General features: G+C 46.2%; 1 protein-coding gene and 1 long non-coding RNA gene across 2 annotated transcripts; one reads left to right on the top strand and one right to left on the bottom strand.

Annotated features, from left to right (window-relative positions):
- Positions 1-888: 888 nt before the first annotated feature.
- Positions 889-14,535, bottom strand: WDR83OS (WD repeat domain 83 opposite strand). Its single transcript, XM_047776945.1, has 4 exons — positions 14,423-14,535; positions 1,968-2,073; positions 1,368-1,465; positions 889-1,273 (listed from the first exon to the last, which is right to left on the bottom strand). Exons 1-4 carry the CDS (start codon positions 14,470-14,472, stop codon positions 1,207-1,209), a joined length of 321 nt encoding a protein of 106 aa, XP_047632901.1. The 5' UTR covers positions 14,473-14,535; the 3' UTR covers positions 889-1,206.
- On the top strand, positions 10,543-11,627 carry LOC125125644 (uncharacterized). Its single transcript, XR_007134453.1, has 2 exons — positions 10,543-10,824; positions 11,273-11,627. It is a non-coding gene; the product is annotated as an uncharacterized LOC125125644 (long non-coding RNA).
- Positions 14,536-14,608: the final 73 nt, after the last annotated feature.

Here is a 14,608-nt window from a genome sequence, read left to right as displayed (position 1 = left end):
GCTGCTTCCTTGGAGGTAGGCGCAGAGGTCTCAGATTTTCCTACGGGTGCTGGGGTTTGCCTTGGAAGTAAAATATGTGCGTAGAATCCTAGGGTATGCCGTTGACCTTCAGGGCTAGGGTCCGCCAGGAACCTAGCTTGGCCAGGAGCAGAGGTTAATGGGTGCCCTTTTCTGTCCTACGGATTGAGACACTGAGTAAAGGAATTGCCCCTTACAGCGCTGGGGAGGGGTGGCATCCAGCCTTGGGAGAGACACGGATGTCCTCTGGAGAGGAGAGTGAGAACTTCACAGGTAAGGGAAAACGGTTTTTCTTGCCTTCCCTGGTCCCTACCAGTACATCTGACTTGCTTACAGTACCCCCATTCCCCTGATAAGAAAACCAAAGTCCAGGAGTTCCCATTGTGGCGCAGTGGTTAACAAATCCAACTAGGAATCACGAGGTTGCAGGTTCGATCCCTGGCCTTGCCCAGTGGGTTAAGGATCCGGTGTTGCTGTGAGCTGTGGTGTAGGTCGCAGACGCGGCTTGGATCCCACATTGCTGTGGCTCTGGCGTAGACTGGAGGCTACAGCTCCGATTAGACCCCAGCCTGGGAACCTCCATATGCAGCAGGAAACTACCCTAGAAAAGGCAAAAAAAAAGAAAGAAAGAAAAAAGAAAGAAAACCAAAGCCCAGATTCCTCAGATTAGCCCTGCTGCCAGAGGGCAAAGATCACTGTTCTGTCTCTGGCAGGGGACTTAGGGCTGGAGGCTTGTGAAATAAGAAAACTACCCTGAATTCTCCAAACTAAGGCTCCCACCCAAGGTCTGACAGAGTGGAAGAACTGGAGCCCTTCCCCCTGGTAAGACAAACACCCACAATGCACCGGAGAGAGAGGTCACAGAGAACATCCAGAATGCAAAACTTTATTAACTGGTTTCAACATGAAAATGAGTGGAAACATGGACAGCACCTCCCCCAGCAGCAGGCAGGGTGGGGAAGGCAGGCAGGCAGGAGGGGGTTGGCCTATGCAATTCCCCTCGCTGTCTCAGCAGAAGTGGGATCCCAGGGACAGAGCCAAGTTCCCTCCATCCACCTGCTGGCCCTGAGACTACCTCACCCAGAGAAGCCCAGGACTGCAGTTGAGGGCCAGAGACTGAGTAGCCAAGGTCCAGGCCTAGGGCAAGGTGGACAGAGGGGTCCAGGATGGGACCCCTCTAGGCTGACATCACCAGGGGGGCGTCATGGGCTGAGGGTTCTGCAGATACGACATCACCACAGCAGAGATGGACAGCCTGAGACAGGAGAGAGGAGTCAGTCCAGGATGGATAGGCTTGGGGATCCCCTCCCCTTACCCAGGAGTCCCTCCCTCTCCAGGCCCAGGCTCACATGAAGCTACTCATCATCTGTTTAGTGTCCTCAGAGCTCCGGGAGTTGGCAAAACTGATGAAGGAGCAGTAGACGGCAACCCAAGCGCACCACTTCAGCTGGGAGAGGTAAGTGGATGGATGGGTTGGGTCAGTGAGAGGCACCCTAATGAGCCCACATAAGGGCCATTCCCAGGCACCAGTGCCAACCCCAAGTCCACCTGGTGCAGCTCAAACCTTGCCCCACAAAGTCCCACAGTCCCAGGCCCCCATAGCTAACTCCCGTACCAAAGCACTGGTCCTACTCCCTTGTCCTGCATCTCTGACCCCACCACATCCCCTCAGGCCTAAGGAGAATGGCCCTTGACATCCCCCATCACACTAAGGACCCCACCTTTTTTCCACCAGTCCCCTCCAAAATGCTTTAAAACCTGGCCCGATTCTCAGACCAATCTCCCATGTACCTACCCTGACCCAGACCCCTGGCTTCCCCCAGAGCTCTGGCTTTCTTCACCCAGCATCACCCCAGCCCTGTCCCCTCAGTGCTGGCCCTGCTTCATTCTGAATCCATCCCTTCCCCAGTGCCAGGTAGAGCTACCTGGAAGGAAACAGCCCTGCCCACCTTGAGCATGAGGCCACACATGCTGAAGATCATGCCAAGCAGGTTCATGTAGTCTGGTGTTGGGTCATCCAAGGCTGGGTTACACTCGCTGGGCGGGGGTTTGTACCTGTAGCAGGTTCAGGGTCAGGGGTGCTCAAGGTCCACTCCCAGGATGGGCAGGTACTCCCTTGGGCTCCCAACCCACAACCTGAGGCCCATTCCCACTGTTAAAAATAAAGCCACAGGAGTCCCTGTCATGGTTAAGTGGTTAACGAACCCAACTAGGAACCATGAAGTTGTGGGTTCGATCCCTGGCCTCGCTCAGTGGGTTAAGGATCCACCATTGCCATCAGCCGTGGTGTAGGTCAAAGACGCAGCTTGGATCTGATGTAGCTGTAGCTGTAGCTGTGGCTGTGGCGTAGGCCAGCAGCTACAGCTCCAATTTGACCCCTAGCCTGGGAACTTCCATATGCCACGGGTGCAGCCATAAAAAGACAAAAGACAAATAAATAAATGAATAAATAAATAAGGAAAACCACAGGCCAAAAATGGAGTCACTTATGCTAGATCAATCCACTTAAACTTAATTGGAGCTTCAGCCTCCTCCAGAAATGTAGTCTTAACTGGTCAGTCAGGAGTTTTCTGATCTGCACTAATGTAGTCTGTCACACAGGCCCTCTCCCCTCTCCATCCCCCAAAGGAAGAGGTAACCCACCTAATAAGACCCTATTTTCCCCAAAAAGGAAGTGACCCAATCTGAAATAATCCTTTTGTTTCTGCTTATGACTCCCTTGCCCTGCCTTTAAAAACCTTTCCCTTTCTGCAGCCCTTTAGAGTTCGCTCTTCTTGCTAGATGGGATGTTGTCTGATCCATGAATCCTTCAATAAAGCCAATTAGATTTTTAGAATTTACTCAGTTAAACCTTGTTTTTTCAACAGATTTGGTGACAGCGACAGGATCCAAACCTCTGACAGTATTCAGAGAGCAGAAACACAAGCATGGTACCCATGAACCCCTTATTGAGTTCAGTGTCTTATCTCGCTGTTTCCAGGGCTATGGGAAAATCCCTCTCACTTCTGAGCTCTGCTCTCTGCATCATGCTCCCCATCTAACTGGCTTTCCAGCCAGTTCCCCATTTGTCTGGAATCACTAGTTCCACATTCTTGGGGCTGCTGGTAGTTCAGACCACAGTTCCTCATTTTGTTCAAAACCCTAAGCCCTTGGTTCTGTTCCCGGATTCCATGTTAGAAACTGCTGGCAGTTTGGCCTGCTGTTCCCTATTTGTTTGAGATCCTTCCTGATTCCATGTTAGGCACTACTGGTGGCAGCTTCGATTCTCCATTTGTTTGGAATCAGTCCACAGTTCCCATTTGAGGTCTGCTGGTTCAATCTTCTCCCCAGCCCCAGCTTCCATGTTGGCAACTAGTAATGGTACACTTAGCCAAGCCGCAGTAACTGGTTACTGCTGGAGTGTTAAGGTCCACATGTTTGTAGGTCTTGCTTTGTGTAAGATAAAGGCCAGCTAAGAGAGATGGGAGCATTCACCTTTGATGAATCTAGTGCGCCACCTGTTGGCACACCTGCTTAGTTTATGTGTAAGAACTATAATCCCAGAAGCTGTAAATATCTACCAAAATGGCAAAATATTACTAAAACCAACCTGGAATTACAATGGCCATTGTGGGGAATGTTTCAGTGAGACAAGACTGTCTATTCAAGAAGACCCCTTGAGGGAGTTGGATGGACTGGGAGTTTGGGATTAGTAGAATTTAGAATGGATAAGTGGAGTTCCTGTCGTGGCACAGCGGAAATGAATCCAACCAGGAACCATGAGGTTTCGGGTTTGATCTCTGGCCTCGCTCAGTGGGTTAAGGATCTGGCGTTGCCGTGAGCTGTGGTGTAGGTCACAGACGTGGCTCAGATCTGGCTCTGGCGTAGGCCAGCAGCTGCAGCTCCAATTAGACCCTTAGCCTGGGAACCTCCATATGCTGCAGGTGCACCCCCCCACCCCCCCACCCCCCCAAAAAAGAATGGATAAGCAATGAGGTCCTGCTGTACAACACAGGGAACTATATGCAATCTCTTGTGATAGAACATAATAGAAGATAATATGAGAAAAAGGAGTTCCCGTCGTGACGCAGCAGAAACAAATCCAACTAGGAACCATGAGGTTGCAGGTTCATTCCCTGGCCTTGCTCAGTGGGTTAAGGATCTGGCGTTGCCATGAGCTGTGGTGTAGGTTGCAGACATGGCTCAGATCTTGCATTGCTGTGGCTGTAGCTGTGGTGTAGGCTGGCAGCTGTAGCTCCAATTAGACCCCTAGCCTGGGAACCTCCATATGCTCCAGGTGCAGCCCTAAAAAGCAAAAACAGAGAGAGAAAAAGAATGTGTATATGTGTGTGTGTGTGTGTGTGTGTGTGTGTGTGTGTGTGTGTGTGTGTGTGTGTGTGTGTGTGTGTATAACTGGGTCACTTTGCTGTAGAGCAGAAACTGAGAGAACATTATAAATCAACTATAATTTAAAAAAAAAAAAATTTTAGAGGAGTTCCCGTCATGGTGCAGCAGAAACGAATCCAACTAGGAACCATGAGGTTGCAGGTTTGATCCCTGGCCTCGCTCAGTGGGTTAAGGATCTGGCGCTGCCATGAGCTGTGGTGTAGATCAAAGATGAGGCTTGGATCTGGCATTGCTGTGGCTCTGGTGTAGGCCGGCAGCAACAGCTCTGAATGGACCCCTAGCCTGGGAACCTCCATATGCTGTGGGTGTGGCCCTAAAAAGACAATAAGTAAAAAAATAAATAAATATTTTTAAAGTCCCCTTTAAAATGACAGTTTCCTGGAGTTCCCATCATGGCTCAGAGATAACAGATCTGACTAGTATCAATGAGGACACAGGTTCAATCTCCAGCCTTGCTCAGTGGGTCAGGGATCTGGTGTTGCCCTGAGCTGTGGTGTAGGTCACAGACGTGGTTCAGATCCCTGTCTATCAGCAAGATAGACACAGACGTGTTGCTGTGGCTATGGTGCAGGGTGGCAGCTGCAGCTCCAATTAGACCCCTAGCCTGGGAACTTTCATATGCCTCAGGCATGGCCCTAAAAAGACCAAAAAAAAAAAGAAAGTGAGGGTTTCCTAATCAAATACTTTTTTTTTTTTGCCATGCCTGCAGCATGTGGAATTTCCTAGGCCAGAGATTGAACCCTTGCCACAGCAGCAACTGGAGCTGCTTCAGTGACAACACCGATGGCATACTATTTTGATTGATATGCAGAAGCTTCCAAAAGGCTTCAAGATTCCAAAACAGCATCATTAAAATACTGGTTACAGAAAGGCTAATCAAAAATCAAAAACACAGGAAGTACCTAAAACAAAAAAGGATAGGACTGACATGACTCCTACTGCTCCCCCTCTCCTTCTTTACCTTATTCTTCACCCGAGTACTCATGTTTACTGATTTTATTTTTATTTTTATTTTTTGCTTTTTAGGGCCAAACCCATGGCATATGGAAGTTCCCAGGCTACAGCTGCCAGCCACAGCAATACAGGATCCAAGCCTTGTCTGCAACTTATACCACAGCTCATGGCAACACCAGATCCTTAAACCACTGAGCAAGGCCAGGGATCAAACCCACATCCTCACGGCTACTAGTCTGATTCATTTCTGCTGTACCACAACGGGAACTCCTGATTCTCCTTCTGAACTGTCTCTCCACACTGAAGATAGTATTAAACATTTACCGTGTAAGACAGAACTACCCGAAGTTGCAGATGAACCTCCTTGAGTGTCTTTCACTCTTTAGTCAAAGACTGAAAAAGGGCCATTGTTAAGGTATTCCTCAAACGAGGGAGGAATCTCAAAAGTTCTTTGAAGAATGTCAACTCACTATCAGTGCCTCGACCCCAGGCTGCAAGAGCTTTAACAGCTTGTGCACATGCAGGTAGGAGCTGGTGAAGCCCCTAAATGGATGCAGGAAGCCAAAGACAAAACCTGAAGGATGATATTCCAGATCCTCAACCAGAAAAGGCTTGAAAAAACAGCAACTGACATTTTTTTTGGACTGTACCTGCAGCATGTGAAAATTCCCAAGACCCAGATTGAACCCTTGCCACAACAGCAAGCCCGGCTGCTGCAATGACAATGCTGGATCCTTAACCCACTGTGCCACAAGGGAACTCCACCAACTGTCCTTCCATAAGCCATTTCTAGAGTCTTCCCTACCCCTACTGATTGTTATTCATCAAACCAAAGAAAGATGAATCTGGCTGACTTTAAGGCACGCTTGGAAGCTCTCCTCCTGCATTCCGGTTGCATATGATAAACAGAGTCACCCAGGAGTTCCAGTCACGGTGCGGTGGAAACGAATCCGACAAGGAACTATGGGGTTGAGGGTTCATTCCCTGGCCTTGCCCAGTGCGTTAGGGATCTGGCGTTGCTATCCTGGTGGCTGTGGCATAGTCCAGCAGCTATAGCTCCAATCTGACCCCTAGCCTGGGAACCTCCACATGCCGTGGGTGTGGCCCTAAAAAACAAACAAAAAAGTAAATAAATAAATAAAAATTTTTTAAATGTTGCAATTCTCACTTAAAATTAAAAAACAAAAATGAAAAAATACATATTAAAAGAACAAAAAATAAAAAATAAACAGTTACCCAACCTCCTCTAGCTGCCCCGTCTGCAAATAGGTTACCTCCAGAGATAACCTATTGATAAAAAGGCAGAAAATAGGATGGAAGACCACCAGTCCAAGAGAGCCAGTAACCACAGCTGAGTACTTTGAAAAGAACTTAGGGAGGTCCCATTATGGCTCAGCAGTAACAAACCCAACTAGTATCCATGAGCATTCGGGTTTGATCCCTGACCTCACTCAGTGGGTTAAGGATCTGGCATTGACATGAGCTGTGGTTTAGGTCACAGATGTGGCTTGGGTCCTGTATTGCTCTGGCTGTGGTGAAAGCCGGCAGCTGCAACTCCAATTCAATCCCTAGCCTGGGAACCTCCCTATGAAGCGAGGGAAGCTTAAAAAGACAAAAAAAGACCTGAGAGGAAGACCTCGAGCAAAAATCTGCCAAGCTATTGGCTTCGCAGCTAAAACAGCTCCAAGGCCACAGACCTAAAATAACACCTTCCTGGGGGGCCACCATCAAAAGGCTGGCCTGAAGGCCAATGTTCCACAGGTAATCAACTAGGACACTGAAAAGATGGTCTTCAAAGGTCCTATACAAATTCTTTCTTTTTTTTTTTTTTTTTGCTTTTTAGGGGCGCACCTGTGGCATGTGGCATATGGACATTCTCAGGCTAGGGATCCAATCAGAGCTACAGCTGCCAGCCTTCACCACAGCAACTAGCGATCAGAGCGCATCTGCTATCTATGCCACAGTTCACGGCAACACCAAATCCCCAACCCACTGAGCAGGGCCAGGGATTGAACTGGCATCCTCATGGACACTAGTCAGACTGTATCCACTGAGCCACAAGGGGAACTCCCCCTATGCAAATTATCTTGAGTGCCCCCATACCTACCCACTCAGTATTCTCCAGTACACTGTTAATCAGTAATTCTCTTGAACAGCCAAGGGGAAACTAAAATTACAATTAATGGGAAACCATGCCAAATTCTAGTTGATATTGGAGCTACACTTTCCGCCTTAAACCGCCCCCACCCCCTCATAGGACAACAAATTCCTGGAAAAAGATTTCTTTAATGGAAGTAGCTAATAAAAGTGCAGAGAGAATTTCTGCCTTAACCAGTACAAAGAACTCTGGAACCTTTTACTGAAAGACTTTCTTTTCTTTTCTGCTATGTTAGCAAATCCCCGTTCAATCTATTAGATGGAGATCTCCTAAGTTAAAGGGGCTAATACAGGGAATTCCCTTGTGGCTTATCAGGTTAGGGATCCAGTGTTGTCACTGCAACAGCCCAGGTCACTGCGCTGGTGTGGGTTCAATCCCAGCCCTGTAACTTCCAAATGCTGCAGGCAAAGCCAAAAAGGGAAAAAAAGGGGGGGGGGTATAAGCTAATACATTTTGCTTCTGATCAAGACCTCACCTTAAAATTTCATGACCAACCTGAACTGATCTTTTATGTTTTTACACTCTGTCCTTGACATAGAAGGGAAAGAATTCCAACAAAAGTCACCTAATTTAATTGAGGTGCCAAAAATCTGTAGGTTACTTCCAATCCTTGGGAGAATAAAAAGTACAGAGCCTAGGAGTTCCTCTCATGGCTCAGTTGTAACAAACCCAACTAGTATCCATGAGGATGTGGGTTTGATCCCTGGCCTCATTCATCAGGTTAAAGATCCAGAGTTGCCATGAGCTATGGTATAGGTCATAGATGTGTCTTGAATCTGGCACTGCTGTGGCTGTGGTGTAGGCTGGCAGCTGCAGCTCCAATTCGACCCCTATCTTGAGAATTTCAATATGCCTTGGGTGCAGTCCTAAAAATAAAAAAAAAAATTCAGAGAGATGGAGTTCCCTGGTGGCTCAGTGGGTTAAGGATCTGGCATTGTCAGTGCCATGGCTTGGGTTGCTGCTGTGGCACGTGTTTGATCCCTGGCCCAGGAACTTCCACATGCCACAGTGCAACCAAAAAAAAAAAAAAAGATTCAGAGAAACATAATTAAACCTCTCCCTCAATTACCTCAGTATCCACTAAAGCCTGAAGCCACACAAAGCCTCACACCAACAACAGAAGATGTAATCTCCCAGGAGGTAATCACACCCTGTATTAGACCCTGCGATACACAGATCCTGCCAGCCTGGAAATCTGATGGGTGAGGATGGCAATTTGTCCAGGACTAAAACATATTACCTAAAAGAGGAGTTACAGCTCCAATTTGACCTCTAGCCTAGGAACTTTCATATGCTACAGGTGAGGCCCTAAAAAGAAAAGGAGAAAAAAAAAAAAGGAATGCAGTTATCAGGTTGTTTAAAATGTCCTCTTTGAAGATAGGGATAAATGCCCCCAACCCCAGTCCTGTAACACCAGAGCATCAATTCTTTTGAAGATGAGGTTCCCTTCCCAGACACTAAGGTCATGCTGCCTCACTGTGTACATGCTAATCTGTCTCTTGAATCTTTGAAGGAATATACCCGTCATGTTTGATGTATGACATATGTGTTCTTTGTTCTGAAAAGATATGTATCTCAAGATGTGCACTGGAGGCATCCACATGGAGCTGGCTGATCACTGTGGACGTGGAGACATTCTTGCATCACTGAGAACTTGAATTTTCTGAACGGTATCAAATTCAACTACACCACCTGCTATTCTCAAAACAGTATCTGTTAACAACTGCCAATTGCAACCTCACAGTCTCAAGGTCTCCCTTTGTAACTATACGAGCATTTTGAACCCCACCAATCCTTGCTTAACAAGCACCCTTACTTCTTGACAACTCTGGTTATATAACTCCTGACAAACAACTTATGTAAATATAGGTTTTGACTATATAAGCCTCCCTATTTTGCTGTCCAGTAAAACACAATTCAAGTGCTTCCGGAATCTGTCTCTAGGGCTATAGTCCTCGCTTTGGCTTGAATAAAATTCTCTTCTTTTCCTTTTTTTTTTTTTTCCTTTCTTTTTTAAGGGCTGAACCTGTAGCATTATGGAAGTGCCCAGGCTATGGGTAGATGGGAGCTGCAGCTGCCAGCCTATGGCACAGTCACAGCAACCCCAGATCCAAACCACATCTGCAACCTATACCGCAGCTTGCAGCAATGCCAGATCCTTAAACCTACTGAGCTAGAGCCAGGGATCAAACCCACATCCTCATGGATAGTGGTCGGGTTTGTAACCTGCTAAACCAAAACGGGAACTCCCAAATTCTCTTCTATTCTTATTACAGACTAGGTGACTATTTCCATTGACCAAAGGGACATAAACTCTCCAAGGAAAAAAAATTACAATTCTAATACTGTTCATTACCTAGGTTATAGCCTAAGTGCTGAAGGAATCCAGCTATCTCCAAAAAAGATTAGGCTAATCCAAGAATTTCCTATTTCTACAACAAAGAGACAGCTTCATGGATTTCTAGACCTGATTGGCTACTGCAGACTATGGGTTCCTGATTTTTCTCTGTTGGCTTCCCCACTCTATGAACTTACTAAGATTTTAGTCCCCAAGCCCCTTTCTTGGGAGGATAGATGCAAACAGATATTTTCTAAGACTAAAACAAGCCTGTAAAAACAGCCTTCCCTAGGGCTACCTAATTATTCAAAACCTTTCACCCTAATTTGTTCATGAAAGGTAATTAGACCCTGGGAGGGCTCACAGAGGAACGCAGCAATAAACACAGCCTGTTTCCTGTCACAACACACAACTGGTTTCAGTTGTCCTTGTCTATCCTAACTGTCGTAAGGCTATAGCTGCAGCTACAAAACAAATAGATGTCTTAGCAGACCTAACCCTAGGTAATGATATTTACTTATAAACTCCTCATACTGCCCTAAGTCATCATCTTCTTCCTCTTTTTGTTTTTTTAAGGGCTGCACCCGTGACATATGGAAATTCCCAGGTTAGGGGTCTAATTGGATCTACAGCTGTCAGCCTGTGCCAAAGCAACACCAGATCCTAGCCAAGTCTTTGACCTACACCACAGCTCACAGCAACGCCAAATCCTTAACCTACTGAGCAGGGCCAAGGATCAAACCTGCATCCTACTGGATACTAGTCAGGTTCATTACCACTAAGCCCCAACAGGAACTCCTGCCCAAAGTCTTCTTACCTCTAAATTGATTCCACATTTCTCTGCAAGCAGATTAACCTCCTATGAGATCCTTCTGCCTTCACACCTAACTCTACATCTCAAATGCTGCAGTGTACTCAGTCCTGCTACAGCACTACTCTTGCCTGACAAAGATGAGCCCATGACTGAATGGTAAGAACATCGTGATCCAATCTTGTTTTTTTGATGGGTCAATTCTAAAAATGAAAAAGGGATGCCTTGTTTCCAAGCTGGGTATGCTACTACTAACCAATATAAACTACTTGAAAGGGAAACTTCCCTAGGACTAAGGCAGCCCAACAAACACAACTCCATACCCTTACCTGAGCAAGGCAGTTATCAGATGATAAACTATTAATATTCAAACCATTAGCAGGTATGCCCTTGGGGTTATCCATGACTTGGGGATATTATGGAAACAAAGGGGTTTTCTTTTTTTTTTTTTTTAGTGCCGCACCTGTGGCATATGGAAGTTCCTCAGTCATCAGTAAACCAGTGTCCACTGGTATACAACTTCCTGCTGATCCTTTGTTATCTCATGTTAGTATGAACAGCTGCTGTTAAGTCTTTAATGTCATATACTAAAGTCTGTCATCAACAGGTTAAAGAAGGCTTCCCAGATCCCAATTCAAAGGATCCTGTTTGGGCACAATCTGGAGCCCGGTGACTGGGTATTACAGAAACATCATCAGAGGAAAATAGCCCTCAAGCCCCATTGGAAGGGATCTTACCAACTGCTCCTGACCATGGACACTTGCAGCGAAACTAGAAGGCACTGAGCCTTGGGTACACATCTCAACAGCTAAGGAAGGCTCCACGGGACATTTAGTCTTGCACAGATGCTGGGGACCTCTGAATCAAACTGATGAGGAAGAGAAACAGCTGCCATCAAAGTGGACTGCTTCTGTCCCAGACACTGGATCAAGACCATACTTTAACTAAACATGAAAGCTTTTCTCCTGTTTCTTTTCTTTACTCTGGCATTAACCTGGAAAGATAATGCTCTCCCAGGCTATTGCTAAGGGAGGTAACCTTTCAGACTGCTGGATTTGTCATCCAAGATTCCAATCTATCCATGACGCTGGAGACCCCCTGGTCCTTCCTGTGACCAATTTCTCTTCTTCTTCTTTTTTTTTTTGTTTTGTTTTGCTTTTTAGGGCCACACCCGCAGCACATGGAGGCCCACGTTCCCATGATAATCTAGATCAGATTTGCCTCCACTCACTGAGAGATCTCACCAGCAGAACCCATCTTTGCAAGGTTTAGAATAACACTTTAGACTGGGAGATACTCTCCTCACATGTGCTGAAAAACTGACACCTGGCTTGAATGGGTAAACACGGTAATCTCTGTGAATGAATCCATTAACAGCACCTCCTTAATGGGAATGGTTTGTCTTTGTCCATGGTGGTTATTATTTTTCTTGGGCCTCTAAATGCCTAGATAGCCACTGCGGGCAAAGCCTCTTAGATTATCTAACTGTGCCCCTAACTTTCTACAAGCAAACTAACCTCATTAGTCAACTCTCACAGATTTACATCATTGAGTTAGAAAGGACCTAATGGAGAGGATTTCACAACTCAGGGTTTAATTCCCTCAGCAGGGCCCGTCGTGGCGCAGTGGTTAACGAATCCGACTAGGAACCATAAGGTTGCGGGTTCAATTCCTGGCCTCACTCAGTGGGTTAAGGATCCCGGCATTGCCTTGAGCTGTAGTGTAGGTCGCAGGCTGTGTTGCTGTGGCTGTGGCGTAGGCTGGTGGCTATAGTTCCAATTAGACCCCTGGCCTGGGAACCTCCATATGCCGCGGGAGCGGCCCTAGAATAAGGCAAAAAGAAAAAAAAAAGAACCTAGAGTCTCTGGCCAAAGTTGTTCTTTATAATAGGATAGACCTTAACTTTTTTTTTTTTTCCATTTTTGGCCACCCTGCAGCATATATGGAGTTCCCCAGGCAGGGATCAGATCCGAGCTGCAGTCATGACCTAAGCTGCAACTGTAGCAATACTAGATCCTTAACCCACTGTGCAGGGCCAGGGATGGAACCTGTGACCCAGCACTCCCAAGATGCAGCTGATCCTGTTGTGCCATAGCAGGAACTCCAACCTTGATTATCTTTTAGCTGAGCAAGGAGTGTCTGTGCTGTGACCAACACCACCTGCTGCGCCTGGATTAACTCTTCTGGGGAAGTTGAAACTCAGTTTCATAATAACCCATATGAGCAAAAAGTTTTTTTTAAAAAATTGCTATAAGTATGTGTATAACTGATTACTTTGCTACACACCTGAAACTAACACAACACTGTAAGTCAACTATACTCCAATGAAATAAACAATTTTCAAAAAAGAAGAAAAGAAACTCAATTATGTAAGAGCACTGAGCAAGCCAGTTTGCTTAAGTTGACTCCTAGCAAAAAAAAAAAAAAAAAAAGTGGGGGGGGAGTTCCTGTTGTGGCTCAGTGGAAACAAACAGGACTAGTATCCATAAGGATGCGGCCTGGCTCAGTGGGTTAAGGATCTGTGGGTTAAGGATTTGGCGTTGCTGTGGCTGTGGTGCAGGCCAGCAGCTGCAGCTCTGATTTGACTCCTAGCCTGGGAATTTCCATATGCTAGAGGTGTGGCCCTAAAAAGCCCCCCCCCCCCCCCAAAAAAAAGTGACTCCTTCAATGGGATACTCTTTGATATATTTTAATTTTGACTGGTTTGAGTTCTGAGGACCACAGCTCCAAAACACACTCCAAACACTGCAAATTATCCTGTTTATTTTAATCATAATAATCTCCCTGGTGCACCATATTCTCTCAAGAGCTTTAAATGTATATTCACAGCCGCTAACCACCAAGCAGAACATCTCCCTAAAACATGAGAAAAGGAACAAGAGAATGACCAACTTAAAGATGGTGAACCTGAAGCCAGTCAGGACCTGTGAATATCACAGAGGTTAAGCAAAAATATAAAAACCTATGAACACCATGCAAAGGAACAACAAAAACTACAATAACCTCAAAAGCAGCAGTGGGTAATGGCTCTCACACCTGAAGTGTTTTTTTATTCGTTGGTTTGGTTGGGCCACCCTCGCCCCCATGTGGAAGTTTCTGGGCCAGAGATCAAACAGGCGCCACAGCAACAACCCTAGCTGCTGCAGAGACAAATCCTTAACCTACTGAGCCACAAGGGAACTCCTCAAGCCTTTTTTTTTTTTAATTTTATTTCTTTTTTTTATCTTTCAAAGCCTTAAGTTTTGATTACACCTCTTAGTCAAGCTGAGAGTCCAATCAAAAGAGGGGCACTGTTTAAAAAAAAAAAGACCACAGGCCCAAAACGGAGTCACTTGGACTAGGGCCAAGCCACCAAAGCAGGGCCTAATACCTAACTTAATTGAAGCTTCAACCTCCTCCAAAAAAATGTAGTTTTAAGAGTTCACTCAGGATTTTTCTGATCAGCACCAACCTCATTAGTCTGTCACAGAGTGCCTCTCCCGTCTCCATCCCCCAAAAAGACGAGGTAACCATCACTTAAAAAGACCCTTTTTTCCCCAAAAAGGAAGTGACTTAATCTAAAATAATCCTTCCTTCTTATGACTTCCTTGCCCTGCCTTCAAAAAACTTTCCATTTCCGTAGCCCTTAAGAGCCCCTTCCCCCCCTTGCTAGATGGGATACTGCCCAATCCATGAATCGTTTGATAAAGCCAATTAGAAACTTAAAATTTACAGCTGTTTTTCGTTTTTTTAACACCATGACAACTAGGATCCTCACCTCAGCACTTTGTTAGGCCTCCGTGGGTCCGACATACTGTTAGCGGACATAGCGAGTCAGAAGTCGCGCCTCTTCCGCTGCGGGTGTCGCAGCTTCTGGCAGCTTCCGATGTGGAAACGGAGGAAGGCTTTTGGAGTAACACCCTCAGCCCTCGTGCTTCCGTTCCTAACGGCGGGGGCCGGAACT

Source organism: Phacochoerus africanus, chromosome 4, assembly GCF_016906955.1.
Source record: "Phacochoerus africanus isolate WHEZ1 chromosome 4, ROS_Pafr_v1, whole genome shotgun sequence".
NCBI classification, from domain to species: domain Eukaryota; kingdom Metazoa; phylum Chordata; class Mammalia; order Artiodactyla; family Suidae; genus Phacochoerus; species Phacochoerus africanus.
Note: the sequence above shows the minus strand (reverse complement) of the source record. Positions and strands in the feature narration are given on the sequence as shown.